At 30.7% G+C, this 27,073-nt stretch overlaps 1 protein-coding gene across 1 annotated transcript; it reads right to left on the reverse strand.

Annotated features, from left to right (window-relative positions):
• Positions 1-329: 329 nt before the first annotated feature.
• LOC135139149 (facilitated trehalose transporter Tret1-like) lies at positions 330-26,868 on the reverse strand. Its single transcript, XM_064069276.1, has 5 exons — positions 26,649-26,868; positions 26,253-26,502; positions 26,021-26,196; positions 18,744-19,156; positions 330-914 (listed from the first exon to the last, which is right to left on the reverse strand). The coding sequence occupies exons 1-5, from the start codon at positions 26,758-26,760 to the stop codon at positions 402-404; spliced, it is 1,464 nt and encodes a 487-aa protein (XP_063925346.1). The 5' UTR covers positions 26,761-26,868; the 3' UTR covers positions 330-401.
• Positions 26,869-27,073: the final 205 nt, after the last annotated feature.

The following is a 27,073-nucleotide window of genomic DNA, read 5'->3' on the forward strand; positions in this document are numbered from 1 at the left end:
CAAATTTTGAAGGTGGAACCAATTTTCCAATTTGTACGCCTCAAACTTTCAGCACAAATTTTCAAGTAAACCCCGATAGACGTCATTTTTTATGCACGAACTGTCATTCATAATTGATTGAAAATCTTTCAGCCAGTGTTAGTGGCATGGTAATTGCATGTTTGATCATTATCTAACTGGAACACTGCAAACAATAATAGACGTCACTCTAACAGTTTTCACCCTGCGGTGATTTTTCCTAGCGGTTTTCATTAAAACCGTTACACAACTTGAATAATTCAAAAAAGAAAAACTGTGAGAGCTTAACAACAATAAATAAACCAACCACCAGTGTTTTATTATTTTATTTAGTTAAATAAATACCTATCACGATACTAAATCTAAGTACTTAAACCAAATTTTTACACTTCAGTCGATTTGCTTCTGCACGAACAGTTGAGAATTCTGTTCCCCATTAAGACCCCTTGGACTTGTTCAACATCCTTTCCTTTCGTTTCAGGTACAAGCAGGCTCACAAAAATCGCCCCTACCCCACAAATCGCCCCAAAAAGCACAAAAGTGGGTCCTACCCCTAAAGTATCGTTCATGTTTTGATACTGGTTGGTTACCGTGAACGCCAACACCCAGTTGAAAGCGGCGGAAATGGAGCTTGCTACCCCTTTAGTCTTCGGAGTGAAGATTTCCCCCAGCATAATCCACGGGATGGGTCCCAAACCCACCGAGAACATGACGATGAAAAGCCCCAAGCTTACCAGAGGTAGCGAACTCAAAAAAGCGAGGTCTTGGGTCGCTTTTACGTGGAAATAGATTCCTAGAGAAACCAACGAAATGCACATAACGAGCGACGAGAGAAAGAGGAGGATTTTTCGGCCGGCTTTGTCGATGAGAAGGGTTGATAACATCGTCGCTACCACCTGTAAAGAAGCAGAAGATAGAAAATGGGGTAAAACTATCGGTTGAATAAGTGTGCGTTCAGGCATGGGGAATGGACAAAGTGGAAGTTCCGGAAGAGGGCTAGTTTTTTTATTATTGATTAGAGGTGGATTTAGGCGGAGTAGGAGAAAGTTTAAAAAAGCAGGAAGTGATTTAAACTGATTTTTTGCGTCCTTTCGTTATCAGATATCCCGTGCTTTATCTTCTTTAAACAGGACACACGGTGTGCGTTGAAATTAATTTACTAAAGTACAGCGAAAATTCGTTCGATGCGTTAATATTTAATAAATTCGCTAAAATCTCCGGTGATATGAAACTCATTCTTAAAAAATAAGACATCAATGCAAATCTCCCCTCATTATTAAAAATTTACGCATTTCCTGGAAATTTTCTCCAGTAGGCGTACTTAAGCATGTCATCCAGCTCCTGGAAACGTGGGCGTCTCGAAGGATCACTCTGTTTAGAAACCCATTCCGATGAAGTCTCTAATCCGTCCTCCTTCATCGCCTAATCTCTAATTAAATTTATTTACAGTAGCAAGACGCCAACTGCAGACTTACCGTTTGTTTACTTTCCTTTTTAGGCAAGTCCGCAAGTGTTTTTAAATCGATACGGTTTAAACGCGCCGAACCGAAATAACCATTTAAAAGTGAGACTGAGCGCATTTGAGTAAGCCACTCCGACCCGTGTAAATGTAAATCTGGTTTTTTGTTTATCGGCGCTTTGCGATTCCTAGAAACTCGGGCGGGTTTTCGCTCCAAAAAGTCGCTCATTATCGAGCTAATTAAACGGTCCATTTTTAATCGAACTAATCCGAAATGCACACAGTCGACGTGTTTATTATCGGGTTATTCATAACTTTAGAGACACCTGTTGAATAATTGGGCGCACGCGAATTATGACAAACGTATTAATTATTTTTGACAATCACCTAGTTAGACATTCAGCTCTGCGTGAAATGGCGCAGGGACGGATGGCCTTTTGGATGGGCGACACCGGCCCTTAACCGCACTATCGATTTTGGCCCGGAATTTAGCGCTAGGTTAAGATTAATTCCATGTTTCTTTGACTGTTTCGCCCGCGGAATTCCGGAAATATTAGCGACACCGATTCCGGAAGCCCGGAACTGGGTTAGTGGGCTTGGCGACGCAAATTTGCTAATAAGAGTTCGGCCATCGCGAAGTAGTGTACTAAAGTAATTGAAAATTATTTTGGGAGAACTTCCCTGGCTTACGAAGAACAACCAATTCTGTATATTTTGGTACGGACAATTTGAGACTAGTAACAACAGAATTGCGTTGGCAGGATTCCGGAGGGAATGAATAAATTTGTTTTAATCGGTGCTTTATAATCATTAAATCAATACTGGTGCGTTAGGGATTATCTATGAATTTTTTAAAAAATAAAACACTTGGGATTTAAAAGATAAAGAATCTTAAATTTCCTAACATTTTTTAAATTCTTTCCAAAAAGCAAAACTCCCTGAAATATTTAAAAATATGTAACACCAGGGTTTGGAATATTTTTTCAAGTTGTCCTAAAAACGAAACACCAGCGCTCCGAAAATCTTTTAAATACTAGATAAAATAAAACACCATGAACTCCCAGGATTTTTTAAATTATTTAAATAAATAGAACACCAAGAGTGGTGTCTCAGAATCTAACGAATATAAAACATCAAGGGTCCTCAAAAAATAAAAAATTCACGCTTGTCAAGATTTTTGAAAAATATCAAAAATGTAACACTAGGAAACTCCAGGATTCTTTTAAATTATTTAACTAAATAAAACACCAGGGGATCCTAAGATTCTTTGAAATTCTTCCAAAAATGAAACACCAAGAGGCTCCAAAATTCGGTGTTATATATTCATTAAATCAATATTCGTGCGTCGGGATTCTTTATGAATTTTTAAAAAATGAAACATCTGGGATTCAAAAGATAAAAAAATTTAAAGTTTCCCAAGATTAATTGAAATTCCTTTCAAAAAACTCTTAACACTTTTTGAAATACTTAAAAATATAAAACACCTGTTGCTGCCAGTATTTTTTAAAAATATTAAAAATGTAACACCAGGGGTTCCTAAGTTTCTTTCAAATATAAAACAGCAAGATTTTTTAAAATGCTTTAAAAATACTAGGAACTCCCCGGATACTTTCAATTATTTGAATAAATAAAACACTTTAATACTTTAAAATATAATCCTTGAGATTCTTTAAAATGTTTTTAGGAAATAAAATATCCACGCTACTCATGATTTTTGAAAAATATCAAAAATATAACATCAGAAAATTCCAGGATTCTTACAAATTAGGTATTTAAATGAATAAAACATCAGGGGTTCCTAAGATTCTCTGAAATTCTGCCAAACATAAAACACCAAGTATTTCCAAGATTGGGTGTTTTATATTCATTAGAGCAATATTAGTGCAATTTTTGAAAACTGAAACACCTGGGATTTAAAAGATAAAAATTTTAAGTTTCCTAAGATTTTTTCAAAGTCTTTTCAAAGAACTCCAATACTCCTTGAAATACTTAAAAGTATAAAACACCTGTAGCTCCCAGTATTTTTTAAAAATATTAAAAATATGACACCAAGGGTTGTTAAGATTCTTTTAAATATAAAACACTAAGATTTTTTAAAATGCTTTAAAAAATAAAACACCCAGAGCTCTCAGGATTTTTGAAAAATATTAAAATGATAACACCAGAGTTTCGGAAAAAATTTCACTGGTTCATTTAAAAAGAAAACACCAACGGCCCCCATGAGTCTTTCAATTATTTGAATAAATAGAACACCAGGGATTGCTAAGATTATTTGACATTCTTCCAAAAATAAAACACCAAGAGTTTTCAAAATTAGGTGTTTTATATTCATTACATCAATATTAGTGCATTAGGATTTTTCATGAATTTAAAAAAAAATAAATAAAACACCTGGAATTTAAAGATAAAAATCTTATGTTTCCCAACTCTTTCAAATTCTTTCCAAAAAACACTGATACTCTTTGGAATACTTAAAAATATAAAACACCAGTATTTTTGAAAAACATTAAAAATATAACACAAGGCGTTCCTAAGATTCTTTCAAATATAAAACACCAAGACTTTTTAATGCTTTAAAAAATAAAACACAAAGAGTTGTCAAGATTCTTGAAAAATATTAAAAATATAACACCAGGGTTTCCTACAATTTTTTACCGAGAAAAAAATACCAGGAACTCCCAGGAGTCTGTCAATTATTTGGATAAATAAAACACTTTAATGCTTTAAAATATAAAAAACCAATGGCCACAAGGATTTTTGAAAAACATTAAAAATATAACTCCAGGATTTTCGAAGATTCTTTTAAGTTCTTTAAATGAATAAAACACTAAGGGTTCTGAAGATTCTTTCAAATAATTTTAAAATTAAAACATAAAGACTTCTAGAATTATTGAAAAATATTAAAAATATAACACCAGGATTTCCGAAGATTCTATAAAGTTCTTTAAGTAAATTAGACACTAGTAATTCATAAGATTAAGGTATATATAATATTATAATACCAAGGGTTCAAAAAATTATTTCAAATTCTTTTAAAAATAAACCACCATCCACCCCCTAAGAATCTTACAAATTCTTAAAAAAAAATAAAGCATCAGGGTTTCCTTACATTCCTTCAAATATTTTAAAAAATAAAACACCCAGGGCTTCCAGAATTTTTGAAAAATATTAAAAATATCACACCAGGATTTCTGAAAATTCTATAAAGTTCTTTAAAAAAATTGAACACTAGGGTTCCTAAGATGTTTGCATTTTATTTCATAAATAAAACAACAAGGATGACGAGTTGTTTTATATACTTTAAAATATAAAACATCTATAGTTCCCAGGATATTTTAAAAAATATTAAAAATGTAACACCAGGATTTTCGAAGATTCTATAGTTCTCTAAATAAATAAAACACTAGGGGTTGCTAAAATTAAGGGTGCCAAGTTTGTTTGATATACTGTAAAATATAAGACACCTGTGGTTCCCAGGATTTTTTTTGAATAATATTAAAAATACAACACCAAGGGTTCAGAAAATTGTTTCAAATACTTTTGAAAATAAAACATCTTCCGCCCCTTAAACATCTTACAAATTCTTGAAGAAGTAAGGCATCAGGGATTCCTTAGATTCTTTCAAATACTTTAAAAAATAAAACACTTAGGGCTTCTAGAATTTTTGAAAAATATTAAAAACATTACAGCAGGATTTCTGAAGATTCTATGAAGTTTTTTAACTAAATTGAACACCAGGGGTTTAGAGATTTCAAGTTCTTTTAAAAATAAAACGTCAAGAACTCGCAGGATTCTTTTAAATTATTTAAATAAATAAAATACCAGGAGTCCCTTAAATTTCTTCAAATATGTTTTAAAGAAACACCCAGAGCTTCTAGGATTTTTGAAAAATATTTAAAATATAATCTAACGATTTCCGAAGATCTTTTCAAGTTATTTTAAGAACACTAGGGGTTTCTAAGATTTTTTCAAATTCGTTAAAAAATAAAACATCAAGGGAACCAAGATGCTTTGATATCCGTTAAAATATAAAACACCCATGGTTCCTAGGATTCTTGAAAATTTTACAAATATAAAACCAAGGCTTAAGACGATTCTTTCAAGTTCTTTTAAAAATAAAACACCTCATCGGCCAATACTTACAAATTCTTAAAAAATTAATACTGTCACGATTCTTTCAAATTATTTAAATATATAAAACACCAAGAATTAATTAGATTCCTTCAAATAGTTTCAAAAACAAAACACCAAGTTTTTCTAGGATTTTTGAAAGATATTAAAAAAAACAACGCCAGTATTTCTAAAGATTTTTTCAAGTGCTCTAAATAAATAAAACACTAGGGATTCCTTAGATTCCTTCAAATTCCTTCAAAAATAAAACAGCAAGAACCCATTTTCCCAAGATTTTAGAAAAATATTAGAAATATAACACCACGGATTCAGAAGATTTCTTAAAATTCTTCTAAAAATAAAACACTAGGTGTTCAGTAGATTTCTTTAAATACTTTCAGATATTTTAAAAAATGTTAAAAATATAACACCAGGATTTCCGAAGATTTTATAAAATTCTTTAAATAAATAAAACACTATGGGTTTCTAAGAATAAGGGTCCCAAGTTTCTTTGGTATACTGTAAATTATAAAACACCTATGGTTTCCAGGATTTTGGAAAAATATTAAAATAACACCAAGGGTTCAGAGATTGTTTCAAATCTTATTAAAAATAAAAGACCATTCACTAGCTAAGAATCTTACAAATTCATAAAAAATAAGGCACCAGGGGTTCCTTAAATTCCTTCAAATAATTTAAAAAACAGATACCCAGAACTTCTAAAATTTTTGAAAAATATTAAAAATAGAACACCAGCAATTCTATAAAGTTCTTTAAATAAATTAAACACTAGGGACTCCTAAGACTCTTTGATATACTTTAAAATATAAAACACCCATGGTTCCCAGGATTTTTGAAAAATATAAAAAATATAACACTAGGGATTGAAAGATTCTTTCAAGTTCTTTTAAAAATAAAACACCACCCATTTTCAAAAATCTTACTAATTCTTATAAAAATAGAACACCCAGGGCTTTTAGGATTTTTGAAAAGTATTAAAAATATAACATCAGGATTTCCAAAGATTCTTTCAAGTTCTTTAAATGAATAGAACACTAGGGGTTCCTAAGATTCTTTAAAATTTTTTTAAAAATAAAACTCCAAGCCCCGAAGATTCTTTGAAATATTTTAACATATAAAATATCCATGTTTCCCAAGATTTTAGAAAAATATTAGAAATATAACACCAGGAATTCAGAAGATTGCTTAAAGTTGTTTTAAAAATAAAACACCAGGTGTTCAGTAGATTTCTTCAAATACTTTAGGATATTTTAAAAAAATGTTAAAAATATAACACCAGGATTTCCGAAGATTCTATAAAATTCTTTAAATAAGTAAAACACTCTGGATTTCTGAGATTAAGGGTCCCAAGTTTCTTTGGTATACTGTAAATTATAAAACGCCTATGGTTTCCAGGATTTTGGAAAAATATTAAAATAACACCAAGGGTTCAGAGAATTCTTTCAAATCCTTTTAAAAATAAAACACCATTCACTAGCTAAGAATCTTACAAATTCATAAAAATAAGGCACTAGGGGTTCCTTAAATTCCTTCAAATAATTTAAAAAACAAACATTTCTAAATTTTTTGAAAAATATTTAAAATATAACACCAGCAATTCTATAGTTCTTTAAATAAATTAAACACTAGGGGTTCCTAAGACTCTTTGATATACTTTAAAATATAAAATACCCATGGTTCCCAGGATTTTTGAAAAATATAAAAAATATAACACTAGGGATTGAAAGATTCTTTCAAGTTCTTTTAAAAATTAAACACCACTCATCTTTAAAAAATCTTACTAATTCTTACAAAAATAGAACACTAAGGGCTTTTAGGATTTTTGAAAAATATTAAAAATATAACATCAGGATTTCCGAAGATTTTAAATGAATAGAACACTAGGGGTTCCTAAGATTCTTTTAAATTTTTTTAAGGATAAAAGTCCAAGCCCCGAAGATTCGTTGAAATATTTTAACATATAAAACATCTGGTTTCCAGGAGTTTTTAAAAATATTAAAAATATAACACCATGGGTTCAGAAGATGCTGTCAAATGCCGTCCAATTCCTTAAAAATAAAACACCAACCCCTCCAAGAATCTTACAGATTCTTAAAAAGATAAAATACCAAAAAGGCTCAAGATCCTTGTAAGTCATTTAAAAAAGTGAAACACCAAGGATTCCTTAGATTCTTTCAAAAATTAAAAAAAATCCAGGGCTCCTAGAATTTTTGAAAATATTAAAAATTTAACACCAAGATTTTGAAGATTCTTTCAAGTTTTTTAAATAAAACACTTTTTCTAGGATTTTTTTTTTAATTCTTTCAAAAATAAAACACCAGGGGTCCGCGATTGTTGAAAAATATTAAAAGTATAACGCCAAGAGCACCTTAGATTTTTTCAAATGCTTTCAAAAATAAAACATCCAGCGCTTCTAGGATTTTTGAAGATTCGTTCAAGTTCTTGAAATAAATAAAACACTAGGGGTTCCTAAGATTCCTTGAAATTCGTTCAGAAATAAAACACCAGGGTTTTCTAGGATTTTTGAAAAATATTCAAAATATAACACCAGGATTTACGGAGATTCTTTCATATTAAATTAAAAACTGAAACTTAAGGAAAGTCTGCTAGATACAGCTGGTTAGATTTTTTAAAATTATTTAAAAATATAATAAAATAAAATAAAATCAAATAAAAAAAGTTGTTCTGAAGATTCTTTCAAGATCTTTTACAAACAAAACACCATAGGCTTCCACAAGATTTTCAAATTATTAGAAAAAAAAAAAAAACCAAAGGGTGCTCAAAATTTCTGTAAAATTATAAATTTCTAAAACTATCTTAAAATATCACATATATTTCCAAAGCCCACAACATTACATTTCGGGACATATTTTTTAATAAAAATTTAGTTAATCAACTTTTGAAATGACGTCACCGACTTTGTAAAGGGAATGAATAATTCAATAATAATAATGATTGTTCTGTCATCATTAAATCAACATTAGTGCTATTTTGCCCATTCGGTCGATCCGCCCCTGCTTTCTTGTCAACAATCAATGTTAAATTTTACCAGAATCACCCTCAACCGTGGTCCCTTGACACAACAGTCCATTGCCACCCTGAATACCAAAAACATTACCCATCTCCTACGTTTTGCCTTAATTCTGTCCGTCTATTTTTGTTTTGATCCGGATTTCCCCCAATTCTGCGTTTGTCTCCGTGCCTAGGATACCAAATCTCGGTCGTTCGCCTTCAATTAAGAACGCTACACCTTCCACACCCCTTATCCTGAATTTTTCCCTCTATTCTCTATGTACATCCGATCCCGCCTCTGTGCCTGCAGCCGGCTCATGTTTAAAGTGTAAAGTGAGAGATTTGCGGTGAGGTGCGCCATTAAAGTATTCTTCAGGGACGTGGTATGTGCGGTTATCTGCACGTTCAGGTCAACAGTTTAGGTCCTTTCGAGTGGGCGACATCGAACCATAAATCCCTTTTATCTTTTCCCTACACCTCTATTAAGTTTTGGTTCCGGTGTACTCGGGCTCATTCACTTGTCGCCAACCAATTGAAAAAATCGGAGTGATTGATTCGTTGCGAGATTTAATTGGGAGTGGCGGCGAATCAAACTTGAAATACGGGAGGACGTTATCTAGCTGTTAATAATTTTAGAACGGGCTTAATTATTTTTATCGATTCGGCTGTGGTGGGCTACGGAATATTCGAGGAGCGGCTTATTATGTATTTATTTCGAGAGATTACGGCTGTTTTTCATTTCGGGCTTATAAAAATTTACGAGATGGGGATGTGTGTTTAACAGATTTTTATTTAAATTTGTTTTAAAGTTGAATGAGGGTTGGTATTTGGTGGAGATTCGGGGTTCAGATAGCAATCACAAAGGTGGCTTCAAGTGGAAAACTGTCACTTGCAACTAGCGACGTCGCGGGTAAACACTGAGACGATTTTTTATTCCGAAATCTGGCATACTGTTCCAGAGATGCGAGTTCTCACTTACTTTGATCTTTTTATGTGCGTATCAGACAGACTAATTGAACAGATGTTAATGAAACATGGCAACTATCACAAAAACTAGAAAAAAAAATCTTGTCTAAGTAGACGCTATTTACACTTAGCAACACTGTATTTATTGTTAGACACGAAATCCAAGGAATTTTCAGCATACAAATCTCTAGTGGCCCGAGTGTGAAAAATGCATCCAAACTATAAATCTCTCTCATGGAGTAGATAATGCGAGCAGTCAGAATAATTCGGCTTGTTTCTGGCTAATTCGTGAACAAAATTACAAGGTTAAATTTTTGCTGTGGTAATCCAACTTCATTGTCTCGTCAAAATCGAAACCAGAGATGAAATTACGACTGATTAATTAATGTATGTAGCGAAATACATATGGATGTACGCGAGGGAAATAATGGACAGGTTTGATTCATTGTGATAAATGACATGACTATCGATTTTTGCACCATCACGCGTGCAAAACACCACTTGGCGGAGTAAAAACCGAGGAAACACGCAGAAAAAATCGGGAAAATCAGCGTAAACCGATCTCGGTTTGGACATTTTGAAACGTCGTTAGTTGAAAACGAAAGTCATTTCTTGTTTCTTCTTTATAGTCATTTTCGATTATTTGGCTATAGGACAGATATCTTAGTGGGAGGATGTAGGAGACGATATTTAGGTGTTCGGTTGGGACCTTATTTCTCCCGGTTCTAGGAGTTAGGAGAGAATCGGGGCTCCCGTGGGCAAAGTCGCTACCCTCAAGCAGATCTAACGCCTATCGGGATTGTAGAGGAGTATCTACCCCCTACCACCTTTTTTTTAAATATGTATAATTTCTCAAAGATGTCTAGAAATTATTATTACAGTACATTATTAAACTGGTACCTCAATCATTTTTACCAAAATAATAAAAAAATGGTCAAATAGCTGTTTTATCATTCTATATTTTTTGGTATTTTTTGAAGTTAAATTTTAAAACTCTTAAGTTCTGCTAGCTCAAAAATGTAGTGTTTGCTGACAAAGTAAAATATCGAGTTGTTTCGCTTGTGAATTCTTGAAAAAATAAAACGTCAAGTTCTCTCAGGATCAGTTCAAATTATCTAAACACCAAGAATTTCATTGTTCTTTCAATTTTAAAATTCTTTCCAATTCTTTTAAAAACAGGAGATCAACGGTTCCCAAAAATATTACGAATTCTCCAAAACTTAAAAACCTGGGATATCAAGGATTTATTTAAATTATTTAAAAAAAGCAAGTATGTTTTAAATTCTTTCAAAAACACAGTTTAAAATACCAAGAATACCGAAGATTCTTGCAAATGCCTTTAAAATAAAACATCTGAGACCCCCAGGAGTCGTCCAAATTCTATAATTTTAAAAACACCAGAGGTCCTTGAGTTTTAAATACCAGAGGTCCTTAAGAATCTTAAACACCAGGATTTATTTTAATCCTTTAAAAAACAAAACACCGGGGGTTTCCAATACTCCTTAAAAAACAATATCAAGAGTAAATTATTTAAAAATATAACACATCAAGATAGAGTCCCCCCCCAAAAAAAAAAACTGCGAAAATTTTTGCAATTTCTTTAAAAAAAAAAAAAACAATATAAAATACTAAAGATTTCAAAGATTCTTTCAAATTCTTTCAAAAAGAAAACACCAGAGGCTATAAAGAGTGTTACAAATTCTTGAAAAAATAGAACAAAAGGGTCTTTCAAAATAAAAAAAATATATATATAAAACACTAATAAGAGTTTCCAAAACTTTTAAAAAACATCAAGGACTAATAGGATTTTCTAATTTATAAAAAATAAAATCCAAGAGTAGTGAAAATGTTTGCAAATTTTTTCGGAAAAAAATTTTAAATATAAAACTCTAGAGATTCTCATGATTCTTTCAAATTATTTCAAAATTCAAAACACCAGAGGACCTTGAGAATCTTGGAAATTTTTGAAAAATTAAGTACCGGAATCTTGGCCTTTTTTTATTATCTCAAAAATAAAACACAAAAGGTTTCCAAGTTGCTTCCAAATTATTTAATTAAATAAACTACCAGGGATTCCAAAGACTCTTTCAAATTCTTTCAATTATAAAACGACAAAGGCCACAGAAAGTCTTGCAAGTTCTTGAAAAAATGGAACAAGAGAGTGTTCCAGGATTATTTTTTTTTAATATAAAACACTAAAGCTTCCCATAACTTCAAAAAAACACTAAGAGCTTCTAGGATTTTCCAAATTATAAAAAAAATCCAAGCATACTAAAGATTTTTGAAATTTTTTTCAAAAACACTAGAGATTCCCGTGATTCTTTCAAACTATTGCAAAAAATAAAACACCAGAGATATTGAGAATTTTAGAAATTCTTGAAAAATTAAATACCGGGGGCTTGATTTTTTTTTTTTTTTTTTTAATAAAAGAAGGGGTTTGCAAGATGGTTTCAAATTATTGAAATAAATAAAACACCGAGGATTTCAAAGATTTAAAAAATATATAAAACACTAAGGCTGACCTAAACTTCAAAAAACACGAAGAGCCTCTAGGATTTTCGAAATTATAAAAAAAAAATCCAAGTGTACTGAACATTTTCAAAAATTCTTTCAAAACAAAAGGCTAGTTGCCCCCAAGAATCTTTTAAATTATTACAAAAAGCAAAACACCAGTGGAACTTGAGAATCTTACAAACTTTTGAAAAATTAAATACGAGGAGCTTGGAGTTTTTTTATTATTTGAAAAATAAAACACAATAGGTTTCAAAGATTCCTTCAAATTCTTTCAGATATAAAACACCAGAGGCTACAGACAGTCTTACAAATTCTTGAAACAATGGAAAAACAGAGTCTTCCAGGATTAAAAAAATTATAATAATCATAAAAATCTAAAACACCAAGGCTGGCCTAAACTTCAAAAAAACACCAAGAACCTCTAGGATTTTCGAAATTATAAAAAAATCCAAGTGTACTGAAAATTTTCGAAAATTCTTTCAAAACAAAAGGCTAGTTGCTTTCAAAAATCTTTTAAATTATTACAAAAAATAAAACACTAGGGATTCCCACGATTCTTGCAAATTATTTCAAAAAACAAAACACAAGAAGACCTTGAGAATATTAGAAATTTGTGAAAAATTAAATACGACGGGCTTGGACTTTTTTAATTATTTGAAAAATGAAACACAAAAAATAAAAGCGATTTCAAACATTCCTTCAAATTATTTTAAATATAAAACACCAGAGGCCATAGAGAGTCTGACAAATTCTTGAAAAAAATGGAACAAGAGAGTGTTCTAAAATTGTGAAAAAAAAAATTAAAACATGAAACACTAAGGCTTTCCAAAACATCAAAAAACACCAAGAGATTATAGGATTTTCCGAATTAAAAAAAAAATAAAATCCAAGTTTACTGAAAATTTTTGAATATTTTTTCAAAAACAAAAGACCTGGGGCCTACAAGAATTTTTTAAATTCTTAAAAAGATAAAACACTACAGATTCCTACGATTCTTTCAAATTATTTCAAAAAACAAAACACCTGCGGACATTGAGAATCTCAGAAATTTTTGAAAAATTAAATACTGTGGCTTGGACTTTTTTATTATTTCAAAAATAAAACACAACGAGTTTCCAAGATGCTTTCAAATTATTTGAATAAATAAGATACGAGGCATTTCAAAGATTTTTTCAAATTCTTTCAAATATAAAACACCAGAAGCCATAGTGTCCAGAATTAAAAAAATAAATAAAAATATAAAACTCTGAGGCTTCCCAAAACTTTAAAAAAACACCAAGAGCCTCTAGGATTTTCCAAATTATAAAAAAAATAAATCCAAGTGTACTGAAAAATCTTACAAATTCTTTCAAAAACAAAAGGCTAGAATTTTTTAAATTATAAAAAAAATAAAACGCAAGGATTCCCATGATTCTTTCAAATTATTTCAAAAAACACCCGAGGGCCTTGAGAATCTTAGAAATTTTTGAAAAATTAAATACGGGGGGTCTGGAGTTTTCTTATTATTTCAAAAATAAAACACAAAAAGCTTCCAAGATGTTTTCAAATAATTTAAGTAAATAAAATACCGTGGATTTCAAAGTTTCTTTCAAATTCTTTCAAAAATAAAAGACTTGAGATTTCCGTAATTCTTTCAAATTATTAAAAAAAAAGAACACCAGAGAACCTTGAGAATTTAGTTTTTTGAAAACGCTAGAGATTCCCATGATTCTTTCAAAAAACAAAACACCAGGGGGTGCTTGGATTTTTTTTATGATTTAAAAAATAAAACAAGAAGCTTCCAAGATGTTTTCAAATTATTTAAATAAATAAAATACCAGGTATTTCAAAGATTCTTTCAAATTCTTTCAAAAATAAAACGTTTGAGATTTCAGTGATTCTTTCAAATTATTAAAAAAAAATAATCAGAGAACCTTGAGAATTTCAGAGATTCGTAAAAATTAAATACCGAGGTCCTACAGTTTTTTTCTATTTTAAAAACAAAACAGGAGTTTCTTAAAATGCTTTCAAATTACTTCAATAAATAAAACACTAGGATTTTCAAAGATTCTTTCAAATTCTTTCAAAAATAAAACTGTAGAGATTCCCATGATTCTTTCAAATTATTTCAAAAAACAAAACACCAGAGAGAGTTGAGAATTTCAGAGATTCTAAAAAATGAAATACCGAGGGCTTAACGTTTCTTTTCTATTATTTTAAAAATAAAACACGGGGGTTTCTAAGATGCTTTCAAATTACTTCAATAAATAAAACACTGAAGATTTCAAATTTTTTTTTAAATACAAGACCAGAAGGCCTTGCGAGTCTTAAAAATTCTTGAAAAAATGAAACAAAAAGATCTTTTAGGATTTTTTTAAATTATTTAAAAATATAAAACACCAAGGATTCTCAAAACTTAAAAAAACATCAAGGGCCGATAGGATTTTCCAAATTATACAAAAAAAATCCAATTTTAGCGAAAATTTTTGGAAATGCTATCAAAAACAAAATAATAGAGGCGTCCGGGAGTTCTTTAAATTATTAAAAAAAAAAAAACATTAGAGGTGCCGATGATTTTTCCATTAATTATTTGAAAAAACAAAACACTAAGACCCGATTTATAGAAAGCGAATTAACTTTTAACTGAGGTCCGTTGCGAGGCAACGCGCATATTTCAACCAATCACGGGCTCATATTCCACATTTTAATTCTCTGTTAAACTAATCGAGGATTAAATATTTAACTCGCTGTTCTGTAAACCGGCCCTGAGAATCTTAGAAATTCTTTAAAAATTAAATACGGGTTGCTTGGATTTTTTTTTATTATTTCACAGATAATGCACAAAGGGTTTCTATGATGCTTTCAAATTATTTAAAGAAATAAAATATCGGGGATTTCAAAGATTCTTTCAAATTCTTTCAAGAATAAAAACTAGAAATTTCCACGATTCTTTCAAATAATTTCAAAAAAGAAATCATGGGATTCTTAATTTTGAAAACTCAGATCTTTAAATCCTGCAGTTTCACGTTCTAAAATTTGAAATTACAGAATCCGAAAATCACAATCCTGTCATCTTAAAATTGTGAATCCGTAATACGTAACAGTAAAATATGCAAGTCATGAATCTTGAAACTTCAAATGCCGAAATTCTCTACTCAGAAATACGAAATCACGAAATTCTGGAACCCATAATTCCGAAAACTCTGAATCCTAAAACGGCAAATCCCAAATCATAAGCTTGAAATTTTGGATTTTGAAATCCTGATTTTGACATTCTGAATTCTAAAATTATGATACCCTAAATCCCAGTTGTGGATTTTGGTAGACCTCGCAATCCAGAAATACAGAACAAAGGGATTCTTAGTTTTGAAATCTCAGATCCAAATCCTCCACTTTCACGTTCTAAAACTTGCAATTCCAGAATCCAAAAATCACAACCCTTAAGTCCTAAAATTGTAATCCGGAATGCAGAATAGTAAAATCTTCAAGTCATGAATCTTGAAATTATAAATGCCGAAATTCTCAAGCCATACAAAATCATTCAAAAACATTGAATCCTAAAACGCTAAAACACAAATCATAATTTTGAAATTCTGAATTTTGAAAACTTGATCTGAACATTCTGAATTCTAAATCCATAGTCATGAAATCCTAAATTTGCAATTTCTGAAAAGCTCGAATTTTAGATTAAACCCCGCACTTTGACGTTCTGAAACATGAAATTACGAAACCCGAGAATCACAATAGCAAAGTCCTAAAATTGTGTAGTCGGAATCCAAAATAGTAAAATCTTCAAGTCATGAAACTTGAAACTTCAAATGCCGAAATTTTCAACTCAGAAATACGAAATTACGAAATTCTGGAATCCATAATTCCAAAAACCCTGAATCCTAAAACGCCAAATCACACATCATAATCCTGAAATTCTCAATTTTGAATCCTAATGTCGACATTCGAAGTCTGAAAATTATGATATAAATCCACAGTAATGAAACCCTAAATCTGTGATTAGCGAAATCCTCAAGTTTTGGATTTTCAAAATTTAAATAAGTACCTACTAGAAGCAGGAATCAAAATCGTGAGATTCTTAATTTTGAAATCTCATTTCCTTAAATACCATTCTAAAACTTGCAATTGTACTGGACACCAGATGACTAAGAATCTTAGAATCACTTGAAAAATTAAAAACGTATGGGGTCTTGGATTTTTTTTTATATAATATATTATAAGAATTTGAAAGAATCTTTGATATAATATATTCAAAGATTCTTTCAAATTCTTTCAGAAATAAGAAAGCACCAGAGATTCTTAAAAATGAAATATCGAGGGCTTAAAGTTTTTTTCTATTATTTTAAAAATAAAATACATTGATTTTTTAAGATGCTTTCAAATTACTTCAATAAATAAAACACTAGAGATTTCAAAGATTCTTCCAAATTATTTCAAAAATAGAAGCCAGAGGTATTCCAGAGTGTTACAAATTCTTGAAAAAATGAAGTGTTTTTACGATTTTTTAAAATTATTTAAAAATATAATCCCAAAACTAAAAAAAACACTAAGGGCCCCTAGGATTTCCCAATTTATATAAAAAAATAAATCCAGGAGTAGTGAAAATGTTTGCAAATTCTTTCAAAAGCGAAACATTAGAGGCCTCCGAGAACTTTTTGGATTATTAAAGAAATAAATCACTAGAGATTTCTATGACTCTTTCAAATTCTTTCAAAAAACACAACACCAGACGACCTTGAGAATCTTAGAAATACTTGAAAAATTAAATACAGGGGGGGGCTAGGGTTTTTTTTATATTATTCCAAAAGCTTCGCATATGATTTCAAATTATTTAAATAAATAAAATATCAGGGGTTTCAAAGATTCTTTCAAATTACTTCAATAAATAAAACACTAGGGATTGCAAAGATTCTTTCAAATTCTTTCAAAAACACAAGACCAGAGGCACTCCAGACACTTCTTGAAAAAATGAATCAGAATGGTATTTTAGGATGTTTTAAAATTATTAAAAAAAAACACCACGGGCCCCTAGGATTTTCCAAATTATACAAAATTAAATCCAAGTATAGTGAACATTTTTGCAATTTTTTTCGTCAGAGAGTTTTTTCAATTATTAAAAAAAGATAAATCACTAGAGATTCTAGGATTCTTTCAAATTCTTTCAAAAATGAAAGACCAGGGGCCTCCAAGAATCGTTTAAATTATTAAAAAAATAAAATACTAGCGATTCCCATGATTCTTTCAAATTATTTCAAAAAAACAAACACCAGAGGACCGTGAGAATGTTAAAAATACTTGAAAAATGAAATACGGGGGCTTGGATTTTTTTTTTATATTATTTCAAAAATAAAACACAAGGAATTTCCAAGATGCTTTCAAATTATTTAAGTAAATAAAATACCAGGGATTTCAAAGATTATTTCAAATTCTTTCATAAATAAAACACTAGAGATTCAGTCCCTTGATTCTTTCAAATTATTAAAAAAGAAACACCAGAGGACCTTGAGAATTTTGGAGATTGTTAAAAAATGAAATACTGAGGGCTTAATTTTTTTTCTACTATTTTAAAAATAAAATACAGGGGTTTCTAAGACGCTTTCAAATTACTTCAATAAATAAAACACTAGAAATTTCGAAATACAAGAGCAGAGGCACTCCAGAGTCAGTTCTTGAATACATGAAACAACGATCGTTAGGATTTTTTAAAATTATTTAAAAAAATATAACACCAAGGGTTCCCAAAACTTAAAAAAAACACCAAGGTGGTCCCGTAGGATTTTCCGAATTATAAAAAAAGAAATCCAAATGTAGTGAAAATTTTTATAAAACACTAGAGGTCTCCGAGAGTGTTTTAAATTATTAAAGAAATAAATGGCTAGAGATTCCTATGATTCTTTCAAATTCTTTCAAAAACAACACACTAGGTCTTACCGAGAGTCTTATTACAAGTTCTTGAAAAAATGAAACATCGGAACTTATTTTAGTTCTCAAAAAAAAACACCTGGGGTTCCCAGCGCTCCTTCAAAATAAAAAAAACAGGGGCTTCCAAGATTCTTTAAAATTAAAAAAAAAACCATTGGGGCCTTCAGTTTTCTTTCAAATATTGCAGCAAACAATTTACTGGTCTACCTTTTGCAGTTACTCTAACAAATTGATGATCAAGAACTATATTTAGCCAAAGAAACTGAATCCTTTTCAATTTCACGGGAAATTTTTCCGGCAGTATGAAGGTGTATTTTCTTCTTTGACATTTTTTTTACATAAATAAGTTTAGATATTTTTCATTTACGTATGTGTAGTTGATGTATGTGGACGATATTTTTGCTATTTTCGCCATGATTCAAGAAATTGTAACAATTCAAAATTCAGGGATAGAATGTTTAGTGCAGATGTTGGTCATATCCGTACTAATGACAATGGAACGAGCAGCAGTTACGGTATAAATACTAACAGTGTAATATAAATTAATATTTAGGTTGCTAAGGTTTAATTCGGAACATTTTTGTGCAGTTTGTTGAAACTACAAGCTGGTTTCACTTTTAGGAAATGCAGCTAACATATTTTAAAACCATATTTGTCACAAAAACGCCTCTCACGCTTCCCTTATTAAATATTAGAGAATGATCTTCCCCCAAAACTTTTTTAATCTACCCACCTGCACTACTCCCACCAAAATTGCACACGTATCCGGCGCCATCGAGCTTCCCGTTTCGGCGAAAATATTGGCGGCGTAAAAAAGCACAGCGTTTATGCCACTCAGCTGCTGGAAGGCCATTAATGCCATAGAAATGACCAGCCCATTAAGCGTTACCCTCGACCTCAACAAATCCCCCAAACTAGTTTTGTTTGCCGTCGCCTCTTTAATGTCTTCAGCGATCTTCATCAATTCCTCATCCACGCTGTAGTGGCGTCCCCTGAAAAACTGGAGCGCCTTCCTCGCGTCGTCGATCCGCCCCTTCGTATACAAATACACCGGCGTTTCGGGCATGAACGAGAACGTCGTCAGGAAAAGCAGCGGGAAGGCGGCCGACGCCAGGGCGAGGTATTGGAAGGAAGTAATCGTTCCCCCTGGAAAAACAAATTGTTAATGTGATTCTAATTACGCGCGTAAACATTTCAAACGAGAAATGTTTACGTTTTAAGTGGCTTTGTGCTGAGGAGTTCTAGGGAGACGCAGTGATTTAGCGCAGGGCGCATACGTGTTTTGTACTCGTGTTCCATTTAATTAGTTTCGAACTAGTACTTTGTACGCAACTTTGACGTCTCAAATTTTAATACGTGGGATGTCCACGAACTGGGAAAAATCAATAAATGGACAAACGTGCCGGGCATCGGTAAAACACATAAAGCAAGTGGGATGGACAAGATTTCTTTTTTTATTATTCATTTCGGTCCCTTTTGCTTAAAAGCTTACGTGCTTTTGTAATGTTTTATTCGCTGGGTTTACAAAGCTGAAAGGGGATTATTTAATTCGAGAAATTTCATTCTGGGGCTGAAGAAAAGAATTAAGGGAGAGAAGGTGCGAGGACGGCGGCGTATGAAATGTGGCAGGTTCGGTGTGTACAGTTTCGGGGGACTGGGAAATAGAGCTGAGAATCGATTTAAGTTCACTAAAAATAGAGGAGAACTAAGGTGCAAATTTGGTTGCACGTTTTTATTTTGGGGAGTTGGGGGAAATTGACGCTCTTTAGGGTGCAATTCGAGAGATTGTTATACTGCGATAGAAACTTGACTAAACTGTAAACGTTACAAAATGTTTATCAATATTTATTCGTAAATTAGGAACAGAGAAATGTGAAGTTGTAGTCGTTTAGATAACAACGAAAATATAAATACGAATTCAATTAGATCCGGGATTAACACAACGCTACATCGGGCATTGCTTTCAACAGACCCAATTTAAGCATAATTATGTAGAAAATTAATTTAATTATTAGTCGCAGATAAAAGAGGTAGTATTTGTTTCAAAATAAACAAAATGTTATCTAAAAACAACGCTGAAATACACTTGACTGATGAATCTAATAAAAAAATCCTTCAGTTGTTTACGATAAGTTTTTTGCCAAATTCGCGTACGTATATTGACTCCATGTAAAAAATTAAAAGTTGAATGAACAGAGGTACGTCGAATTCAAGGACTTTGGTATTGTAAAAAAACAACAAATAAGAATCTCGTAAATTTTCCAACTCTTTTTAATAAAGTTTACAATTTGGTTACGTCTCCTCAAAATTACCTAAATTCAATATTATGTAAATTTCATAAAATAGTATACTTCTGTAGTCGTGGTTTATAAATGCGCCTTGAATTTTTCCTAACCTATCAAAATTTTATCAAAAAATTCAGAATGTGGAGTGCTGAAAATCCTAATTATTTTGAAGAAACACCATTACACATCTTACAATTTTGTCAAATAAATGTTATTTGAATGTTAAAATGTAACATAGTTCCGAACTTGTAGTTAATAAGTTAATATTGAATTATCCTAGACATTGAGATTTTTGGGAGAAGAAAACAAAATTGAATAACAATTTTTATATTTTTCGGCTTTATGATTTTTCGATTTCTTTATTCAATTTTTAAATATTTCAGTTTGGGGACTTTTCATATTGTTGATTTTTCAATCACTTGATTTTCAGATTTTCGACTTCCCCATGTTTTATTTTCGATTTCCCAATTTTCAGAAATTTCAGTTTTTTCGATTCCATTCAATTTATTGACTAATTGATTTTTTGATTTTTCAATTTTTTAATATCTCAATGTTTCAGTTTCTCAATTTTCAATTTCCCGATTTTTAGATTTCTAAATTTTTCGATGTTTTAGTTTTAGGATTTTTCAATTTCGCACTTGCGTGTTTAGATTTTTTGGTTTTTCAAATCTTCAATTTTTCAGTTATTTAATTTTTCCATTTTTTAATTTTTTGCTATTTCGATTTCTCGACTTCTGGACATCTCGATGTTTTAATGCTTACATTTCTTGAGGATTCAATTTTTTATTTCGATTTTTCAATTCTTCAATTTTTCGGTTTTTAAGTTTTAGATATTTTGATTTTTTGATGAGTTTCGACTGCTCAATCTTTCGATTTTTGATTTAAAAAATTTTTGATTTTTCCATTTTTTCTTTCGATTGTTAAATTTTTCAGTTTTTGAATTTCCCAATTTTTTCAATTTTTGATTTATCGATTTTTTGTTTTTTTTTAATTTTACCTTCGCCTTTTTACGATTTTTTGATGTTTCGATTTCCTGATTTATTGTGTTTTATATATCCATTCCAATTTTTCAATTTTTCGAATTCTTGATTTTTCCACTCTTCGGTTTTTCGATTTTTTAAATTTTTGGGCCTTTTATTATTTCAATTTCTTGATTTTGTATGTTTTTGATTTCTCAGTTTTACATTTCAATAGTGGGAATTTTTCAATTTGTGATTTTTAACAATTTTTCGATTTTTAAATATTAGATTTTTTGATTTTTTGACGTTTTGATTATCGATCTTTCGATTTTTCGACTATTCTTATTTCGATATTTCGGTTTTTTAACTTTCCGATTTTTAAAATTTTTTGATTTCTCAAGTTATCGATATCGATTTCGATTTCTCGATGTTTCGGTTTTTCTTTTTTTTTGACATTTCAGTTTGGGAATTTTTTAATTTCCCAATTTATCACTTTTTATTATTTTTTTTAATTGTAGAATTTTTGATTTCTGAATTTCTAGTTTTAGATTTTTAGTTTTTAGATTTTTAAAATTTTACATTTTCGATTTTTCCAAATTTTCATTTTACGATTTTCTGTTGTTTTGATTTCCCGATTTTAAATTTTTTAATATGTATTTCAATTTTTCGGTTTTTCGATTTTTTAAACTCTCGATTTCTCACTTTTTCAACATTTCTCAATTTGTCAATTTCTAAATTGTAGGATGTTTTCATTTTTCGACTTTTTCAATTTTTAATTTTTTGATGTTTCGATCTTTCGACTGTTTGGATTTCGATTTTTTGACTTTTCGGATTTTAAATTTTTCAGTTTTTTGCGTTTCTAAATTTTGGATTTTTCGATTTCGCAATTTCTCGATGAATCGATTTTTGTTTTTCCAATTTTTCAGTTTGCCGATTTTTTAATTTCTCATTTTTTTTATTTCTCAATTTTTCTGTTTCAGTTTTAGGATTTTTCAATTTCGGGTTTTTTAATATTTCAAGTTTTCAATTTCTTGATTTTCAGAATTTTTAAATCTTAGATTTTTCACCACTTTGATATTTCGATTTCCCGATCTTTCTGTTTTCGGATTTTCGTTTTTAGATTTTTCGATTTTAAAAGTTTGTGATTTTTAGGTTTTCAACTTTTTCAATTTTTCAATTTTTCCAATTCTCGACTTATCGAGATTTCGAAGTTCAGATTTTTATCGGATCTTTTAAGTTCACATTTTTCAATTTCGAATTTTTCGATATTTCAATTTTGGGCTATTTTGATTTCTCAATTTTTAAATTTTCCGACTTCTCCATTGCTGAAATTGTAGATCTTTAGATTTCTTGATGTTTCAATTTTTCAATTTCGACGTCTCAATTTCTTGATTTTTCCTCGATTGTTTACTTTTTCGATTCTTCAATTTGTCAATTTTTTAAATTTTAGATTTTTTGATGTTTCGATTGCTCGATTGCTCAATCTTTCAATTTTTCAATTTTCCATGTTTTTATTTTTAAAATTTTTGATTTTTCGATTTTTCTTTCCCGATTTTTAAATTATTCAATTTTTTAATTTAACATTTGTATTTTTACCATTTTTTGATGATTCAGTTTCCCGATTTCAAATTTTTAATTTTTAAATACCCATGTATTTCAATTTTTCAAATTTTCTATTTCTCGACGACTCGGTTTTTAAAATTTTTCCCCTTTTTTTTCAATGTCTCGATTTTTCAAGTCTTTGATTTCTTAATTTTTCAACATTAGAATTTTGGAACTTTTCCAGTTTCTGGTTTTTCAATTTTTCGATTTAGTGATTTTTCGATATTTAAATTTTAAATTTTTTGATATTTTGACGTTTCCATTGCTTGATCTTTCGATTTTTCGACCTTTCTTGTTTCGGTTTTTCGATTTTTCAATTTTTTAATTTTTCAATTTATAAATTTTTCAGTTTTTCAACTTTTTCATTGCTCGATTTAGGGAGATTTGAAAGTTTTGATTTTTCAATTAATCGAATTTCTTAAGTTTAAATTTCAAATTTTTCAATTTTCCGTCGTTTCAATTTTTGAAATTTTCGATTTTTCGATTTCTCAATTTCTGGATTTCTCGATGTTTTGATGTTTAGATTTCTTGTGTTTCAATTTTTCAATTTCCATTTCTCGATATCTAAGTTTTTCGATTTTTTGATTTTCCAATTTTTTGATTTTTAAATTTTTCGAGATTTCAGTTTTGGGATTTTTCAATTTCTGGATTTATTAGCTTTTCGATTCTCCACTTTGCGGATTTTGATTTTACGACTCTTCGAACTTCGATTATTGGGTTTTTCAATTTTTAAAAATCTTCGTTTTTCGATTTTTCTTTTTCGAATTTTAAATTTTTCAAATTTTCAATTTTTCAATTTTTTGTGTTTTTAAATTTTGGATTTTTGTGTTTCTCAATTTCCCGATTAATCGATTTTTGATTTTTCAATTTTTTGATTTTTCAAAGTTTCAATTTCTCGATGTTTAAATTTCTCAGCTTTTTGATTTCTCAAGTTTTCAATGTTTCACTTTTAGGGTTTTTCAGTGTCGGGTTTTCTAATATTTCAAGTTTTCAATTTATCAATTTTTCGGATTTTAAAATTTTTGGATTTTTAACCAATTTGTTCATTTAAAAGTTTTTGATTCCTCGGTCAATTTTTCAGTTTTTCAATTTTTCCATTTCTCGATTTATCGAGATTTCGAAGTTTATACTTTCGATTTATGGGCTTTTTTAAGTTTAAAATTTTCAATCTCGAGTTTTTCGACATTTCAATTTTGGGTTATTTCGATTTTTCAAATTATCAATTTTTTGACTTCTGGACTTCAATTCTTGATTCGATTTCTCTATTTCTCGGTTTTTCGATTTTTTCTCGATTGTTTAGTTTCTCAATTCTTCAATTGTTCACTTTTCTAAATTTAAAAAGTTTTCATCTATCGATTTTTCTTTTTCGATTTTTTAATTTTTCGATTACCTACTCAATTTCCCAATATTTTAAGTTTTAGCTATTTCGATTTTTCGATTTCTAGTTTTTTGATTTGTAGTTTTTCAATTTTTTAAATTTTACATTTCGCGTTTTTCGATCTTTTGATGATACGATTTCCAGATTTCAAATTTTTAATACATATTTAAATTTTTGAATTTTTCAAATATTCAATTTCTCGACGTCTCGGTTTTCCGATTTTTAAAATTGTTCGACCATTTTTACTTTTTCTCGATTTTTCAATTTTTTGATTTCTGAATTTTTCGATTGTAAAATTTTAGATTTTTTCATCTTTTGACGTTTCCATAGGCCGAGATTTCGATTTTACAACTTTTCTTATTTTAATATTTCGGCTTTTCAATTTTTCGATATTAAAATTTGTTGATTTCCTGATTTCTCGATTTATGGGTATTCCGATCTTTTAATTTTTTGGTTTCTCGATGTCTGGGTGATTGAATTTCTTGGTTTATAAGTTTTTCGATTTTTTGATGTACCGATTTTTCGTCTTTTCGGATTTCGATTTTTTGGTTTTTCGACTTTTAAAATTCTCGATTTTTCGATTTTTCTTCGAATTTTAAATTTCTCGATTTCCAAAATTTTTTGATTTCTCGATTTATTGATATTGCAATGATTTAGTTTTTCGCTTGTTCGAGATCTCCATATTTCGATTTTTCGAAAAGCATATGTTGGTCTGTACTCCCATTCCTTCTACGACGAGCGGATCGCGCAAAGATCCACAATTCAGCTCCACCCGTGACGAAAAAAAGCGTGAGTTAGCGGACCCTGACACTCATTAATCCCTACCTTTACCAAAATATTGATATGGCGCCATCACATTTTTGGTGGGGATGAATAGCAAAATTTGGATAACCTTATTTTACCATAATATGTAAAATATAAAATCAGCAGATTTGGTAGAAAAATAATTTTGAAGCGAACGCTGTGATTTTTGCGTGAAATTAAATAAATAATGAATGATATTGACGGCTTTATAATGCGCATTACAACATGTTTGAATTATTTCAACATTACGTATGTTATGATTTTATATACAACGCAATTATAAACAAAACCGTGGTAACTGCGAATAAATAAATCATTGTAGCATTGTCAGCGATCGCTATTGTGTGCGTTTTATTGTTAATGTGCACAACCCTGATTTGTACGAGTAGATACATAACCCATTTGACTCCATTTGAAATTATTGACAAAAATACATAAAATTTTGACTCCAAAAAATTAACATTTACATAAATGTCGTTTACCCTTGGATAAATAAACCGTATTTTTTTAGTTGTAATATCGTGTACTACAGTTTATTACTTTACGACACGCAGAATTAGCCCCCAAACATCAAAACCCAGCTGATTAAAAAACCTTTTACTTTTCACTCGAACACGTCAAATTAGACTTAAAAACCCCCGAAAATTGAGCAAATACTCTTTGCACACACTCCATTTATCTCTCAAAGAACATTCCCATAAATAACACCAATAAACGTAATTCGAGCGCTAAAATGTTATAGGTCGCTTGAAAAATTGAATCGTCAATACACCGAGACTCGTAAAAACAAAAAGCAATCATGAAAAACCTAATTAAGCGGCTTGTTTACATTACATCAGTTAATCCACTTCTGGACGCAAAAGCGTACAATTTTAGTTAACGAACTGTGATATTTTCACAATTACTATAATCATTTGTGGAGTTGGTGAGTCCAGAGCCACCTTTAAACCGAAAAAAGAACCGTCTGCAGGATTTTACTCACCCAGTAAATATTCCAGAAGCACACCCACTGTAATCAGGACCTGGAAAAACGTCCCTAGAGTCCCCCGGATGGACGTGTGTGCTAGTTCCGCTATGTACATGGGGGCGGCGACACTGACGCCGCCGCACGCCACTCCAGCGATAAAACGGGCGACGTAAAGCGCCGCCACGCAATCACTGAAATAAAACAACCGTTCTAGTGAATGACGGTGGTAAAAAGTACCCATTTTTACCCATAGGCTATAATCATCCATGAAGCGAAAAGCGGTAGCGCTAGAAATTGAAGGGTGCGTTTCCGACCCACCCAATTGGCGATGGGTCCTGTAGGAATAGCACCCAGGCAAGCCCCTAGGGTCAGAAGTGAACCAATCCAGGCGCCTTCGCTCTTGGAAATTTTAACGGGACTTTGGGGGTTTTCCAGCATGGGCAAGGCCGGGGAAGTCCACACGAGGCACATGCCGAGGCATAGCGCACTCAGTGTCGCTGAAAAATCAAAGTCGAAAATTACACTTACCAGTGATAAACAAATCGAACGTCAATCACACTAAATTGACGCACTACTACGTCGATAACAATAATAAATCTTAATTTGCGTACTTGAATTTACTAGTGATAAATTTTTTGCTTACCTAACGCCGAAGCCAAAAATTGTGTCGCTTTTCGCGGTTCTTTTTCCAACTTTTCGGACACTGTTAACAGGGTTCTGGAGTTTTCGGTTTGTAGTATTTTCGAGTGCACCATTTTGTCCACAGTTAGTTCCAATTTAATAATTTTTCACTTAATCACTACGCGTCTGGACGGCATGTGTCCGGTTTTGACTCGTTGGTCTTTCTTGTAACTTCTTTATATAAGTTTTGGATGAGTTAACCCAAAGGTCACTTGATAAGGATTTCATTATCATCCGGCGAGCCCCTGTGTGGTAATTACGTGTGGACTTTGACATACGTTTTTACTGTCGCGGGAGCATTAGTTAGATGTTGGAAAAAAACTGTCTGTTTTTTGAAATACAGGAAGTTGTTTGGAAAAAAATTTGGAACAAAATAATGTGTTGCAA

This window comes from Zophobas morio, unplaced genomic scaffold, assembly GCF_036711695.1.
Source record: "Zophobas morio isolate AGI-343-1 ecotype UQ-CSIRO unplaced genomic scaffold, CSIRO_AGI_Zmor_V1 ptg000004l, whole genome shotgun sequence".
Taxonomy (NCBI): Eukaryota; Metazoa; Arthropoda; class Insecta; order Coleoptera; family Tenebrionidae; genus Zophobas; species Zophobas morio.